This window comes from Saccopteryx leptura, chromosome 2, assembly GCF_036850995.1.
Source record: "Saccopteryx leptura isolate mSacLep1 chromosome 2, mSacLep1_pri_phased_curated, whole genome shotgun sequence".
NCBI lineage: Eukaryota > Metazoa > Chordata > Mammalia > Chiroptera > Emballonuridae > Saccopteryx > Saccopteryx leptura.
The window spans coordinates 161410932-161427767 of NC_089504.1; the positions used below are offsets into that span (position 1 = coordinate 161410932).

Consider the following 16836-nt stretch of genomic DNA (forward strand, 5'->3'; position numbering starts at 1 on the left):
GAATAAAGTGGGAGGTATCACACTTCCTGATATCAAGCTATACTACAAGGCCATTGTACTCAAAACAGCATGGTACTGGCATAAGAACAGGCACATAGATCAATTGAATAGAACGGAGAACCCAGAAATAAACCCGCAGCTCTATGGACAACTGATATTTGACAAAGGAGGTAAGGGCATACAATGGAGTAAAGACAGCCTCTTCAACAAATGGTGTTGAGAAAATTGAACAGCAACCTGCAAAAAAATGAAACTAGACCACCAACTTACACCATTCACTAAAATAAACTCAAAATGGATAAAAGACTTAAATGTAAGGCGTGAAACCATAAGCATCTTAGAAGAAAACATAGGCAGTAAGCCTCGGACATCTCTCGCAGCGATATATTTTCTGATTTATCTCCACGGGCAATGGAAATAAAAGACAGGATAAACTAATGGGAGTATATCAAACTAAAAAGCTTTTGCACAGCCAAAAGTAATAAGAACAGAATAAAAAGACAAACTACACAATGGGAGAACATATTTGACAATTCTTCTGATAAGGGGTTAATAACCAAAATTTATAAAGAACTTGTAAATCTCAACACCAGAATGACAAACAATCCAATCAAAAAATGGGCAAAAGAAATGAATAGACACTTCTCCAAAGAAGACATACAGATGGCCAGTAGGCATATGAAAAAATGCTCAACATCACTAATCATTAAGGAAATACAAATTAAAACCACAGTGAGATATCATCTCACACCAGTCAGAATGGTGCTCATCAGCAAAACAACACAGAATAAGTGCTGGCGAGGATGTGGAGAAAAGGGAACCCTCCTGCACTGCTGGTGGGAATGCAGACTGGTGCAGCCTCTGTGGAAAACAGTATAGAGATTCCTCAAGAAATTGAAAATCGAACTGCCTTTTGACCCAGCCACCCCACTTTTACGAATATAGCCCAAGGACACCATAGAACGGTTCCAGAAGGAGAAATGCACCTCACTGTTTATAGCAGCATTGTTCACAATAGCGAAGATCTGGAAACAGCCCAAGTGTCGTCAGAGGACGAGTGGATTAAAAAGTTTTGGTACATATATACTATGGAATACTACTCAGCCATAAGAAATGATGACATCGGATCATTTACAATAACATGGATGGACTTTGATAACATTATACGGAGTGAAATAAGTAAATCAGAAAAAACTAAGATCTATATGAACCCATGCATAGATGTGACATAAAAATGAGACTCAGAGACATGGAGAAGAATGTGATGGTAACAGGGAGTGGGGTGGAGGGGTGGGGAGGGAGAGGGAGCGAGGAAGGAGACGGAGGGTGTGGGGGGAGGGTAGGGGCACAAAGAAAACCAGAAAGAAGGTGAAGGACGATGATTTCAGTTTGTGTGAGGGGTATGCAGCATAATCAAAGGTCAAAATAATAGAAAAAAAGTATATAGTCACTGAACATACATATGTGAATGTATATAATTTGCATTTGATTAATTTATAAAGACAACTTTTGATTGTCATGTAAATGAACTTGGAGAGAACAGAGTTTTCAGAGTCAGAAATCAAAAGATATGTTAGGTTTTAAAGACTTTTTGTTATTTTTATTATTTTGGTTTTGGGACCTAATTTACAAACGGCAGAATCGAGAAGAGTTGTAAATCAGTGGTCCCCAACCCTCATGCTGTGGACTGATACTGGTCCGTGGGCCATTTGGTACCGGTCCACAGAGAAAGAATAAATAACTTCCATTATCCGTTTTATTTATATTTAAGTCTGAACGATGTTTTATTTTTAAAGAATGACCATATTCCCTCCGTTACATCCGTCTAAGACTCACTCGTGATGCTTGTTTCGGTCACGTGATACATTTATCCGTCCCATCCTAAAGGCCGGTCTGTGAAAAATATTTTCTTACATTAAACCCGTCCATGCCCCAAAAAAGGTTGGGGACCACTGTTGTAAATGACATAATACATGAACCTTAATCATGATTCCAAAGTTATGAAATAGTTCCAGGCAATATTTGAAAATATAGCAATAAGAACAATAATTATTAGGACCTTTAATCTTTTTTTAATTTATTTTTTATGTTTTAAATTTTATTTAGAAAATTAAATTTAATGGGGTGACATACATCAATAAGAGTATATAGATTTCAGGTAAATATTTCTATAGCATTTATATGTGTGCCCATCACTCAAAGTCAAATAATTTTCTGTCACCATATATTTGTCCCCTTTACTCCCCCTCAATCTATTCCCCCTCCACAACCCTCTCCCCCTGGTAACTACTTTATTTTTATCTCTATCCATTTTTATATCCCACCTATGTGTGAAATCATATACTTCTTAGCTTTTTTTGATTTACTTATTTCACTCAGTATAATGTTCGCAAGGTCGATCGTTGTCGTAAATGGCAATATGTCATCATTATACATTTTATTTAAAATGATTTAAAATATCACCAAGGCCCAAAATATATTTAAGAGCATTTTTTCCCAGTTGGAAATATTAAGAACATTAAAAATATCAAAGATACTGTATTAAAGAAAGTCAGGCTGTTCAGTTCACATCGTTATAGCATTGAAGCCAAACTGGTTTATTATCTAGCATAATCACTGAGATGTTATTCTGTAATCCAGCATTCTCAGAGACCTTTTCCCCTCAATAACTATCATATCAGCATATAACAGTTGCTTATGATCTGCTTCTAGATTATTACACAATAAAGATAATTAAATCTTAAATGTAACACATTAGGCTTTATGTAATTCAGTATTTACTACATAACTAAGCACAGTGATTTGTTCAGCTGTTTTTGGTTGTTTCTCTAAAGAATGACGTTTTCCATGAATGAAGCAGTGCACTGATTTACATTCTGGTGCAAGCCCCTTGATCTATTTCATAATGTTTTATTGTTGCAGCTAATGATGTAATTCTCCAGAACAGACTCTTACCCAGAGCTTAAACTCCACACCACAGCTGTTGACAATGTAATTAGTACTTTAGGATTGTGTACAGTGCAGAGCTAGTCTAGAACTTGTAGCTTCCAGAACTGTTGTTGAGGAGTCCAAAGGTATCCTGGTGTTTGATCCTTTCTCTTTTAAAAACTATTTTTATTGAGATGTAATTGACATAACATTGTGTAAGTATAAGGTGTACACTGTGTTGATTTGGTAAAGTTATGCATTGCAATATGATTACCACCACATAATTATCTTTGTGTGTGTGTTTGGAGGGAACAGTTAAGATACTGTCTTTTAACCTGACCTGTGGTGGCGCAGTGGATAAAGCGTTGCGTTGACTTGGAATGCTGAGGTTGCTGGTTTGAAACCCTGGGCTTGCCCAGTCAAGGCACATACGACAAAGCAATCTATGAACAACTGAAGTGAAGGAACTATTGAGTTGATACTTCTTGCTATCCCCACCTCTTTCTCATCTCTGTAAAATTATTAAATAAAATCTTTTAAAAAACTACTGTCTTCTTTAAAAAGACAGTCTATATTTACTATGTATCATTGTATATCATTGCTATGCTGTGCATTAAACCTCCAGGACTTATTTATCTACTGGAGGCAAGTTTATACCCTTAAACAACATTTTCTCAGTTATTCCATTTCCTAGCCCCTGGTAACCACCTGTATTCTCTGTTTTTACAAGTTTGGCTTTTTTAGATCACATCGCACATAATAGCAATATCATACAGTACTTGTTTAACTGATTTATCTCACTTAGCATAATACTCTCAAGGTCATTCATGATATCACAAATGGCAATATTGATTTTTTCCAAGTAGCCTGTTGCCCATCCCCACTGGAAGCTTGTAAAATGTGCTGTCTGCGCTTTTCTGAACTGTCTAAACATTGTGTGGGTCTATTTTCATTCATTTGTGTTGGGAACTCATTGGACTCTTCTAGTTTTCTAAATCCTGTCCTTCAATTTGGGAAGTTTCCTAGAATTGTTTTATAAATTTTCTTTCTCTGTTTTTTTTCCTGGAACTTTTTTTTTGTGACCAAGACAGAGAGAGTCAGAGAGAGGGACAGATAGGGACAGACAGGAAGGGAGATGAGAAGCATCATTCTTCGTTATGGCACCTTAGTTGTTCATTGATTGCTTTCTCATATGTGCCTTGACCGTGGGGTGGGGGTGGAGGGGCTACAGCAATTGACCCCTTGCTTAAGCCAGCAACCATGGGCCGTGTCTATGATCCCACACTCAAGCCAGTGACCCCACACTCAATCTGGTGTGCCTGTACTAAAGCTGGATGAGCCTGCGCTCAAACTGGCGACCTTGGGGTTTTGAACCTGGGTCCTCTGTTTCACAGTCCGATGCTCTATCCACTGTGCCACTGCCTGGTCAGACCAGTTTGTATTTGTTAGTCCTACATCTTTTTCACCCAGTCCCTTACCATTTTACATTTTCATCTTACTCTTCCCATCTGTTACAAGCAAATATTCATCATGGTTTCATCTTATTTTTGGTTTTTCACATAACATACTTTATCTCATCTTTAAAAAATTTTTTTTATTGAGTTTAGAGAGAGAGAAACATTGATTTGTTGTTCCGCTTATTTGGGCATTCACTGGTTGATTCTCGTATGTGTCCTGACCAGGGATCAAACTGCAACCTTGGCATATTGGGATAACACTCCAATCAACTGAGCTACCTGGCCAAGGCCACATCCCTTTTTTTTTTTAATGTGGTATTTCCTTGTTATACCCCTTTGTTTTATACACTCCTTGAAGTGAAGAACATGTACAGTACTCTATACCCCTCCTTGGAGACAGCTGGCATGAAAGATTCCTTCCTATCTTACCCCTGCCTGTTTCTAAAATTTCATCTGTCTTCAGGGCTGTCTGCATGTTTCAGTGATAGTCATCTGCTACTGCTGCTACTCTTTGCTATTCTCTGAGTATGGCAGACCATTTGTGTGTTTCTTTATTTTTGTCCATACTGTTCCCACTTCCTGGGATGTCTTGTATTAACTGATTTTTCTCTCCAACCTCTCCCTCTTTTCCTGATAAATTTATGAAGTCTTAAGAATCTGTGCTTAAGTAGACTCTTACTGAAGCTTTCATCTTGCTTCAACCCTTCAAGGCAGAGTTGATCATCTCTTCTATTTATAGTATTTAAAGTACTAATTTGCAATTATTTATTTTTATAATCTGACTACTGGATCACGCTGGAAACTAGGGAACAAATCTTTTCATCTCCAGTGTGGCTTTTTATTGAAAAGTCACTGTGTGGATGGATAGATAAATAAATGTGCTTTGTAAACCACAATGCACTATTATATTTTGGTGGTAAGTGATTTTTAAGAGGAGGTTGCCTTTTGATGATCAAGCATCTTTTTAAAGTTTTTAAAATATTTTCTCATTTCATCTTTCTGATAATTTATTTTTATAAACTATAAAGCAGGGATAGTCAACCTTTTTATACCTACTGCCCATTTTTGTATCTCTGTTAGTAGTAAAATTTTCTAACTGCCTTCCGGTTCCACAGTAATGGTGATTTATAAAGTAGGGAAGTAACTTTACTTTATAAAATTTATAAAGCAGAGTTACAGCAAGTTAAAGCATATAATAACTACTTACCAAGTACTTTATGTCAGATTTTCGCTAAGTTTGGCAGAATAAATCTTTATAAAATAACTCACTATAGTTAAATCTATCTCTTTATTTATACTTTGGTTGTTCTGCTACCACCCACCATGAAAGCTGGAACTCCCACTAGTGGGCGGTAGGGACCAGGTTGACTACCACTGCTGCTATAAAGTGTGTAATTACTTGGGACAAGGGAGAGGACTGACTGCAGATTAACATTTTCTATTCCATTGAGAAGAAATTTTTGTATAGCAACTTGGACATTTTTAAATGATAGAAAGTTGGGGTTGTTATTAAAGTAAATGAATAAATCTTTGGTTTGCTTTTTTTCCTTTTCTATCATCTTTCTCTGTAGAGGGCTCAAATCTAGGGTGTTATCCACAAACAGTAGATAAAATAAGAATCTGTTATATTCCTGGGTTATCCGTCTGGTTAAAATTAATACCACGCTAGTGAAAGTATCTGATAGGGTCATTCTGATCCTAATTTCATTTTATATCTTTTTGTGTCACTTTTTTAACTTCTTTAAGTCTTTCAGAACTCATTCAGGCTTTGGGAACATCAAGTACAGATATTCTTATTATAATGTTAATATGAATACCATTGGTGCTTTACTAGGAAGTCTATTAAAAAGGTGATTGCCGCCTGACAGGCAGTGGCGCAGTGGATAAAGCGTTGGACTGGGATGCAGAAGACCCAGGTTCGAGACCCTGAGGTCGCCAGCTTGAGCGCGGGCTCATCTGGTTTGAGCAAGGCTCACCAGCTTGGACCCAAGGTCGCTGGCTTGAGCAAGGGGTTACTCGGTCTGCTGAAGGCCCACAGTCAAGGCACATATGAGAAAGCAATCGGTGAACAACTAAGGTGTCGCAACGAAAAACTGATGATTGATGCTTCTCATCTCTCTCCATTCCTGTCTGTCTGTCCCTATCTATCCCTCTCTCTGTCCTTGTAAAAAAAAAAAAAAAGGTGATTACCATTAAATCATTTTCCAAAAAATAATGCTGTAGTTGGGATTTGTTTTCCCAACTAAGGTTTGGGTGTAAAATATGTTGTAAAAACAAAGATAAAGCTACATAGGTTTTAATAATCATTTAAAATAATAAAGTAGTAAATGAACTTAAGTGAATTGATTTTATAAGGCATAATTCATTTGTTCAGTCAAACATTCACTCTTTTCAGATCTCCAGCTCTACCATCTCTGTCCTTTTCAGTATATGACTTCATTTTCAATATCCAAAAATATGAAAGCCATCAAAATGAGAACTCCCCCAGTTTTCTGCCTTTGAACTGACTTCTTTGCACCTGTATCTATTCTTTTCTCTGTCATCTTTCTTCCCATTATGGTGGAAGAATATTTCTTTCCCAATGAATCTCATTTCTCCTCAGTGTTTCAGTCTTTGTTCTCTTAATATTTTTTCGCTCTCTCCTGTATCAGCAGCAGCTTTTCTCTGGGTTCTTCCTGTCAGTACTTAACATACTTGAATTTCCTTCGTATTAAAAATAATAGCAATTCTTTAACCTTGTGTATCACTCTAGCCGCTGCCTTATTTTTTCCTCTTCAAAGAATTATCTGCATTTATTGTCTCAGTTTACTTAAGCCCCGTGATTCCGTAGTCATCTTTAATATAGACTCTGCCACTATATCGCTGCTACTGTTTTAGCCTCACCCACGATCCAGTAGTGACTTCCTCATTGCTAAATGCAGTGGATTCTTCTTAGTCCATCTTTTACTGGACCTCTCTGCAGCTTTTGATATTACTTTCTGCCCTTTTTGGAAATCATTTTCTTGTTGGTCCTTCTCTTTGGTCTCATCTACTCTCATGTCTTAGATGACTATATATGCTGATGACAATGAATCAGTGTCATTAGCTTTCTCTTGAGCTTTATGTGTTTGTTCAGCTTGCCCTCACTGAGGTATCTCACAAGTACCCAAACTGAACCTACACACAATGGAACGATCATCTTCCTGTTCCCTCACATCTTTTACTCCTGCTATGTTTCTTACTCCAGCACATAACATTGTCAGTAACCTGTTGCAAAGGCAGAGATCATTATCTTTGACTCCTCCTTCTTCCTTGTCTCCAGTATTCAGTCACCTAGTGCTATTGATTTTACTTCACATCTGTCCTATCTTCTCTTGAGAAACAACTACTGTGTAGTAGCCACCATCCTTCTCACCTGAGTAAGTTTAACATAATTAACACAATTTATTAAATTGGTATCTCTGCCTCTTGTTCTTATTTATCTCCGAGCATTCAAAAGACAGTTATAGATACTTTCCCGAATGTGATATAATTAATATTCTCTTGTTAAAAATCTTTAATGAGTTACTTTCTGTTGTTCTTAGAGTAAAAAGACTTGATGTCTGGTTCCTAATTATATTCCTAGCCTCATCTCCAATTGTTTATTCTATCTGTTTTTTCCCAAATGCTTTTCTCTCACTTCGTATTCCTTCACACTGTTTTCACAGTCTCTGTGAATTGTACTTGCTCTATCATAGTACTTACCATTTTTATTATGGTAGATTAGTTATTTGTCTAGTTCAATAGACACAGAAAGTTTAAAAGAAGGAATTCTGTTGTGTCCCTTTAACCTACTACAGTTCTGTATACATAGTGTTTAATAAACACATTTAGTGAATCTCTTTGAAGGTATTTGGGGATGTGGGGACTGTACTATGTTTTAAATTGTAACCATTTTGTAATTTAACAATGCATTCATTTCTTTTTTTTTTTGACCCACTAACATGTGAATGAGTTTTAGAAAGCAAATTTTTTATTTTATGTGTTTATATTGTTCATAGATAGGAAGTGTATACATATTAGAGCTGAAAGAACCTATTACCAGAAGTCACTGTCTTCCACTAATAACTCTGGAGCCTTGAACAAATCTTTTTATTCCTTTGAATTTAATTTTCCTAATTAAATAATGGGATTGAATTAGATAATCTAAAAATTATTTCCTATGTGACACTCTGAATATATGTGAGAGGTGTCATATACTAAATATGTGATTTATATATTTTTATTTTATTAAAAGTGCACATAAATTTAGATTTATCTGTGTATTAAACTAACTTTGTTTTTACAGGAAAGATGATAAAGACTATGCTTTAAAACAAATAGAAGGAACCGGAATCTCTATGTCGGCATGTAGAGAAATAGCAGTAAGTGGAACTCTTTTATCATAATTATTATCAACTGACTTAGAGGGTCAATTATAAAGGTTTCTGAATTGTGTTTATCACATATACACATTAATTGCAAGTTAATAAGTATTTTTATATCAACTGTCTATAAAAATGCATTTTTTAAAAAGAACTAAAGGTGGCATGTAAATCTAACAAAAATTTCTATATAGTTCATTTTTTTAGAATTAAGTCTATCTCAACTGTATATATAAATTTATATTTTTCCAATAAATGTCACTAAATAGTTAAGGGTTTGGTTCTTATTATTTCATCTGTTGTAATAAAAGTGGTATATTCATATAAAATTACTATTTCTATTTTAATGAGATTTTACTTACATGAACTTAAAATGGGATTGTATTATTTGATTTTCATTTATCTGTCTATGTAAAAATATATGCCTTTTTCTTTTGAAAGCATAGCTTTTTTTTATATGGTATTAGAATGTCATTTTGAATTCAAAGGAAAATATTCTTTTAATCCATTACTAAATAATTATTCATACAATTAAACCGAGTATTTGTCCCATGAGATTTTACTTTACTATTTAGTGTTATAAAACTATGGGTCCAAATTAGTCTTTTCTGGCTTTAATTTAAATGATTTTACTCATTAATTTAAATAATTCACACATTTAAAAGATTCTATTCCATGGAGGGTTTTTTAATTTCTTATTTATTTATTTATTTTAATTTTATTTATTTATTTATTCATTTTTGGGGGGGAGAGAGAGGGAGAGGGAGAGAGAAAGGGGAGAGGAGCAGGAAGCATCAACTCCAGGAAGCATCAACTCCCACATGTACCTTGACCAGACCAGTGCAGGGTTTTGAACCTGTGACCTCAGCATTACACGTTGACGCTTTATCCTCTGCGCCATCACAGGTCAGGCTCCATAGAGGGTTTAACAGTTATTTATTATGTATCGTGTTGACAGAAACTAGAGAAGGTAGAAATAAACAAGACAAGTCAGAGTCCCAGACCATAAGTTTTTTCAAGCTGGTGAGAAAAGAGACTGATAAATCTTATAATAATAACTGTGCCCAGGACTACGACAGAAGTGTAGAGAATGGGAAAAGGGTATACCTCTAGTCTAAACTATAGAGTCAAGGAAGTTTCCAGGTTTTGAAGGACGTGTAATAATTACCAATATGAGGAAGGAATAGGGGTGGGATGGAGGGTATTCTTAACCAAAGGTATACCAGGTTGGAAATTGTGTATTATTTCACTGATAAATTTTTTATACTTTTGAATCCTGAGGCAAAATATTTGTACATTAACTGTCAGTTTTTCAACATCTACTATTCTATATATTATAGTCAGTTTTAAAAAGAATGAAAATCCATTGAACTATGGTAGTGATGTTAGAAGTCATGTTAGTGATTACTTTTGGAGAGGACAGTGAGTGGCAGGAAGGGGAGACAAGGTAATTTTCAGAATGCTAGTAATGTTCTGTTTTATAAACTCTGAATTTGGTTATATGGGTTTAATATGTGAAAACTGCATTCATGTTTTAATGTTTTTCTCTGTTTATTATATTTTAACCAAAATTTTTTAAAACGAACAAAACTCCATTGATTTCAGAAACAGACATTCTTATCTTTTTGATAACTGTAAATTCAGTTTAAACACAAAAAGGAATATGAAAACTTATTTTTGTGTGTGAGAGACAAAAAGGGGGACAGACAGACAGGAAGGGAGAGAGATGAGAAGCATCAATTCTTTGTTGTGGCACCTTAGTTGTTCATTAATTGCTTTCTTATATGTGTCTTGACTGGGGGAGGGGGACTACAGCAGAGTGAGTGACCCCTTGCTCAGGCCAGCGACCTTGGGCTCAAGCTGGTGAGCCTTGCTCAAACCAGATGAGCCTGCGCTCAAGCTGGCGACCTCGGGATTTTGATCCTGAGTTCTCCGCATCCCATTCCGACGCTCTATCCACTGTGCCACCACCTGGTCAGGCGGAAAGCTTATTTTAATGTCCTGTATTGTGGTTCCTCAACCTAAGGTGAACAGAAATTTTTATTTTGATGAAGTCTGATTTACAAATTATTTTCTCTTTTATGACTATTGTTTTCTGTATCTGGCTGAAGAAATCTTTTATCGACCCACTTATTGTAAAGGTATTTCTCTCTGTTTTCTTCTAAAAACTTCTATAGTTTTAGCTTTATTTTCTAACTATGATTAAATTTTGTTTGTGGTATGATGTAGTATTTGAGACTCTTCTTTTCTCATTCCATATGAATGTACAATTGTTTTTTGAAAAGATTGTTTCCTGTCGAATTCCTTTGGCTCCTTTGTAAATGTGCAACCATTTCTGGGCTTTGAGTTGTTCCATTAATTTCTTTGTCTATCCTTATGCCAATACCAGATTACTCTAGCATTATAGCAAGACTTGAAATAAGGCCGTATAAATAAGGCCATTTGAAATAAGGCTAAAAAAGCCACCAGCTTTTTTCTTCTGTTTTAGTAGTGTTTGACCTTTGCATTATTATAGAAAAATTTAATCAGCTAGTCAATTTCTAATTCTAAAAAATTCTTGCTGGGATTATGAATTGGATCAAGTCAGAGAGCTGACAATAATATTGAAAATTCCAAGCCATGAATCTGGAAAGACACTTAGAATTTTTAAGGCTTTTTTTTTCATTTCTCTCAATTTTTCATAGTTTTAGTATAGAGGTTTTGTACACCTTTTGTTAAATTCATTCCTAAGTATTTCATATTTTCTGACGCTGTTGTACATGCAATTATTTAAAATTTTAAATTTTCCATTTGTTTGCTTTTGTACTCAGAAATAGATTTTTTAATAGCATTGTATATATATTTATGTATATTGCATATCTGAATTCACTGGTAGGTTTTTGGTGTTATCTTGGGATTTTCTACATATATAATTATGTCATCTATGAAGAAAATAGCTTTACTTCATCTTTATGCTTTTAGTAGTTTTTTTTCTTTTTTTTTTAATTGCAGTGGCTAGGGCCTATCATATAACATTGAATAGCAGTGAGAGCAGACCTCTGTGACTTGTTCCCAATCTTGGGGGCGACTGTTTTCAGTGTTTCACCATTGAATAAAATGCTATCTATAATTTTTTTATAGATGCCGTTAGTGAGGTTTATGGTGTTGCCTTCTATTTTTTCACAAATTTTTTATATTTAATTTTATCAAGTGCTTTTCCTGTTGTTAAGGAGTTCCAGGTCTATGAGTTTGAAGGATGCTAGTCTATCATTCTTGTAATGTCTTTGTCTTTGTTTTCAATATTATACTGTCCTCATGAAACAAGTTAGGCAGCACTTTTTTATCCTCTATTTTCTGATAGAGTTTCTATATGATTGGCAGTTATTCTTCAAGTGTTTGGTATTATTCACCAACCAGTATTATTTTCTTAATAGAGAAAGAGCTCCTCAGATTCTATGTTCATCTTGTGTTTGATAAGTTGTATTTCTATGTAATTTGTCTATTTCATTTAAGTTGTTAAATTTATTAGCATAAAGTTGTGTATTACAGGCATTTATTATCTTTTCATACCTATAGCTTCTGTAGTGATGTCCCTATTTCATTGGAGATTTGGTAATTTGTGTTTTCTATTTATATCATTGGTTTTTGCTCTTTATTATTTCTTTTTCTTATTTTTGGCTTAACTCCTTTTTTATTTTCTTAAGGTAGAACCTTATGTCATTGATTTTTAAACTAATATAAGCAATGAAAACTATAAATTTTTCTTTAAGCTGTTTCTACAATACTTATATTCTACAATTTTTGTTATATTTTAATTATTAGTACAAAATATATATATATATATATATATATTTTTTTTTTACAGAGGCAGAGATAGACAGGGACAGACAGACAGGAATGGAGAGAGATGAGAAGCATCAATCATCAGTTTCTCGTTGCGCGTTGCGACTTCTTAGTTGTTCATTGATTGCTTTCTCACATGTGCCTTGACCACGGGCCTTCAGCAGACCGAGTAACCCCCTGCTGGAGCCAGCGACCTTGGGTCCAAGCTGGTGAGCTCTTTGCTCAAGCTAGATGAGCCTGCGCTCAAGCTGGCGACCTCGGGGTCTTGAACCTGGGTTCTTCCACATCCCAGTCCGACACTCTATCCACTGCGCCACCACCTGGGCAGGCGGTACAAAATATTTTTAATTTTCTGTGATTTTTATAAACTTTTATTGATGGGTTATTTAGAAATACACTGCTGTCCTGGCCGGATAGCTCAGTTGGTTGGAACATCGTTCTGAAGTGCAGAGATTGCCAGTTCGATCCTTTGTCTCACACCAAAAAAAAAAAAAAAAAAAGAATTTACTGTTTAATTTTTAAATATGTGATGCTTTCTAGATAGTTCACTGTTGTTAATTATTAATTTATTTTCATTGTGGTCAGAGAAAAGAGACCCTGGGCATGTTTTAGGGATGCATACTGAAATATTTTTAGGTGAAATCATATGATATTGGGGATTTACTTCAAAATAATCCAATTTAAGATGGAAGGAAATGATCTAAATACAGATAAAATGGTATATTGGTTGTATGGATAATGGTATATAGGGATTTGTTATATGATTTTATTTTATATATTTTTGAAAAAATTTAAAATTTCCACATTAAAAAATTAAAAAGAAAAAAATCCCATCTATTCTGCCAAGATTTATCAGACAGACCTTTTTTCTTCCTTTGAGAAGTCCTATTTCCCCATCACTTACCTCCATTATTCTCCTATGCTCTGTACCTAATTAATTCTTTTTGTAACACTTACTATAAATTATAAGGGGTTTCTTTGTATTTGTTTACTTATTTTCTATTTGCTGTTTATACCCCCACAACACTGCAACACACTTCTTTACCAGGTGTGACACATAGTCTTTGCTCAGAAAGTAATTGTAAAAGGAAGAGAGAAAGAGTTAAAATTAAAAGCATTGCATATCTTCATCCTGACTGTGTTGTAAGTGGTTTGTTTTGTGTTTCTGAATTTCCTGTGAGCTGGAATTCTTTAGCATACTGGTTTACAGACTGTGCTTTAGTGGACCCTCCCTGTTCCAACAGGCTGACTTGTAGTTGGGGTAGGGAAGCTGGGGGAGCAGCAGTCAAGTTCCAGAACCTGGTTTTAAGGCTCACATTACTTTAACCTGAGCACCTCAGTTTTTAAAATCAATTTGCAGGAATTCTATTGAAGAAAAACTTTTAAAAAAATTTAATTAAAATTTGGAATAATAATTATGCTTTTATAGTAATTATAACTCAACTCTCATAGCATAAATTCAGAACTTACTATTTTTATTTTGTTCTAAAACTTGTAATATTAGAAATCAATGTCATTTTGAGACTATTATAAATTTTCATAACCTGTGTTTCTTATCACTGTCAGTGGTATTTATTGACAAGATACAGTTTTAAATATTATTAATGTTTTTTATTTGTACTTTAGAAGGTCAGATTAAGTATATTTTTATGGCTCAATCAGAATGAACTAAGTGTATTATAAATAATGTATTGAAAATTTTATGTTTTTATCAGTGATATTAATATTTAGGAAATTATAAGATTTTACTTTCCATAGAATTAGAAAAAAAACTTACATGGTTTCTGTGATGGAAACCACTGCATAAATTTATTCAAACATCTTTTTAAAATATTTTAACATAAAATCTTCTAAGGGACAGAAAATAATTTACAAAATGTTAAGAAATAGGTGTTTCCACTCTGTGGGCTCTATATGGGTGATGAAATGCTGGAGTTCTATTCCTCAGGAAAACTGTGGAACGCTCCCAAAGTGTCAGAGCACCAGCTTCATAGTATTGCATATAGTGACTAAGACCCTCACTGGGTTACCTGAGATTTTATTCTGGCTTTTTTCTTAACTATCTTGAAGGACACAGAGCAAGTTACTTAATTTTCCAGTTTTAGTTTCCACATTTATAAAGTAGGAATAATAATAGTATCTCATAGGATTATAGGGAGGGGCTTAGAACACTTCTTGGGACATAATAAGTCACTTTTGGAATATTTGTTCTATATCTTTGAAGTATGTCCTTGTTTTTTTCATAGCAATTGCATTTAATTTATAAATTGCTTTCGGGAATATAGACATTTTAATGTTTATTCTTCCTATCCATGAACATGGTATATGCTCCACTTGTTTGTATCTTCCTTGATTTCTTTTGTCAATGTTTTATAATTTTCCGAGTACAAGTCTTTAACTTCCTTGGTTAAATTTACTCCTAGGTATTTTATATTTTTTGTTGCAATAGTGAAGGGGATTGTTTCCTTAATTTCTCTTTCTGACAGTTCATTGTTGGTGTATAAAAATGCCTCTGATTTCTGAGTATTAATTTTGTATCCTGCCACCTTGCTGAATTCCTTTATCTGGTCCAGTAGTTTTTTGACTGAGACTTTAGGGTTTTCTATGTACAGTATCATATCATCAGCAAATAATGATAATTTTACTTCTTCTTTTCCAATATGGATGCCTTTTATTTTCTATTCTTGTCTGATTGCTGTGGCTAGGACTTCCAAAACTATATCGAATAAGAGTGGTGAAAGGGGGCACCCCTGCCTTGTTCTTGATCATAAAGGGATTGCTTTTAACTTTTTCCCATTGAGTATGATGGTGGCTGTGGGCCTGTTATAGATGGCCTTTATCATGTTGAGGTATGTTCCCTGTATTCCCACTTTGCTGAGAGTTTTGATCTTAAATGGGTGCTGGATTTTATCCAATGCTTTTTCTGCATCTATTGATATTATCATGTAGTTTTTGTCCTTCCTTTTGTTTATGTGATGAATCACATTGATTGATTTGTGAATATTGTACCAGTCTTGCCTCCCCAGAATAAATCCCACTTGATCATGGTGTATAATTTTTTTCATGTATTGCTGGACTCAGTTTGCTAATATTTTGTTGAGGAGTTTAGCATCTAAATTCATCAGGGACATTGGCCTATGGTATTCTTTCTTTGTATTGTCTTTGCCTGGTTTTGGAATCAGAATTACTCTCGCCTCATAAAAGGAGCTTGGAAGTCTTTCTTCCTCTTGAATTTTTTGAAATAGCTTGAGAAGGATAGGAGTTAGTTCTTCTTTGAATGTTTGGTAGAATTCGCCTGTGAAGCCACCATCAGGCCCAGGACTTTTCTTTGTTGGGAGTTTTTGATAACTGTTTCGATCTCATTTGTTGTAATCGGTCTATTTAGGTTTTCTGATTCTTCCAGATTGATTTTTGAAAGATTATATTTTTCAAGGAATTTGTTCATTTCACCTAAGTTGTCTAATTTTTTGACATACACTTAGTTATTCATAGTATTTTCTTACAATCCTTTGTATTTCTGTTGTGTCCAATGTTACTTCTCCACCCTCATTTCTAATTTTATTTATTTGAGTTCTTTCTCTGTTTTTCTTGGTGAGCCTGGCCAAGGGTTCATCGATCTTGTTTACTTTTTCAAAGAACCAGCTCTTGGTTTTGTTGATCCTCTGTATTGCTTTTTTAGTCTCTATGTAATTTATTTCTGCTCTAATCTTTATTATTTCCTTCCTTCTACTTCCTCTAGGCTTTACTTGCTGTTCTTTTTCTAGTTCTTTTAGTTGCAGGTTTAAGTTGTTTATTTGAGCTTTTTCTGTCTTCTTAGGTTTGCCTCTAATGCTATGAACTTCCCTCTCAGGACTGCTTTTGCCGTGTCCCACAGATTTTGAGTTGTTGTATACTGATTTTCATTTGTTTCAAGGAAATTTTTTATTTCTTCCTTGATCTTATGGTTGATCCATTTGTTATTTAATAACATACTGTTTAGTTTCCAAATGTTTGAGTGTTTTTTAGTTTTTCTATTGTAATTGTTTTCTAGTTTCATACCATTGTGGTCAGAGAAGATGCTTGATACACTTTCAATCTTCTTAAATTTTTTGAGACCACTTTTGTGCCCTAACATGTGGTCTATCCTAGAGAATGTACCATGTACAGTTGAAAAGAATGTATATTCTGCTGCTTTAGGTGAAAGGTTCTGAAGATATCTGTTAAATCCAGTTGATCTAGTGTGTCCCTTAATTCTGCTGTTTCTCTGT

At 34.5% G+C, this 16836-nt stretch overlaps 1 protein-coding gene across 3 annotated transcripts in view; it reads left to right on the forward strand.

The window, feature by feature from the left end:
• Positions 1–16836, forward strand: part of LOC136395066 (cyclin-dependent kinase 8) — a 164413-nt gene that overhangs the window by 80222 nt on the left and 67355 nt on the right. For all 3 annotated transcript variants that reach the window (XM_066369178.1, XM_066369176.1, XM_066369177.1), the window contains exon 2: positions 8692–8767. In XM_066369178.1, coding sequence (XP_066225275.1) covers positions 8692–8767 — 76 coding nt within the window. The remainder of the gene's footprint in view (positions 1–8691; positions 8768–16836) is intronic.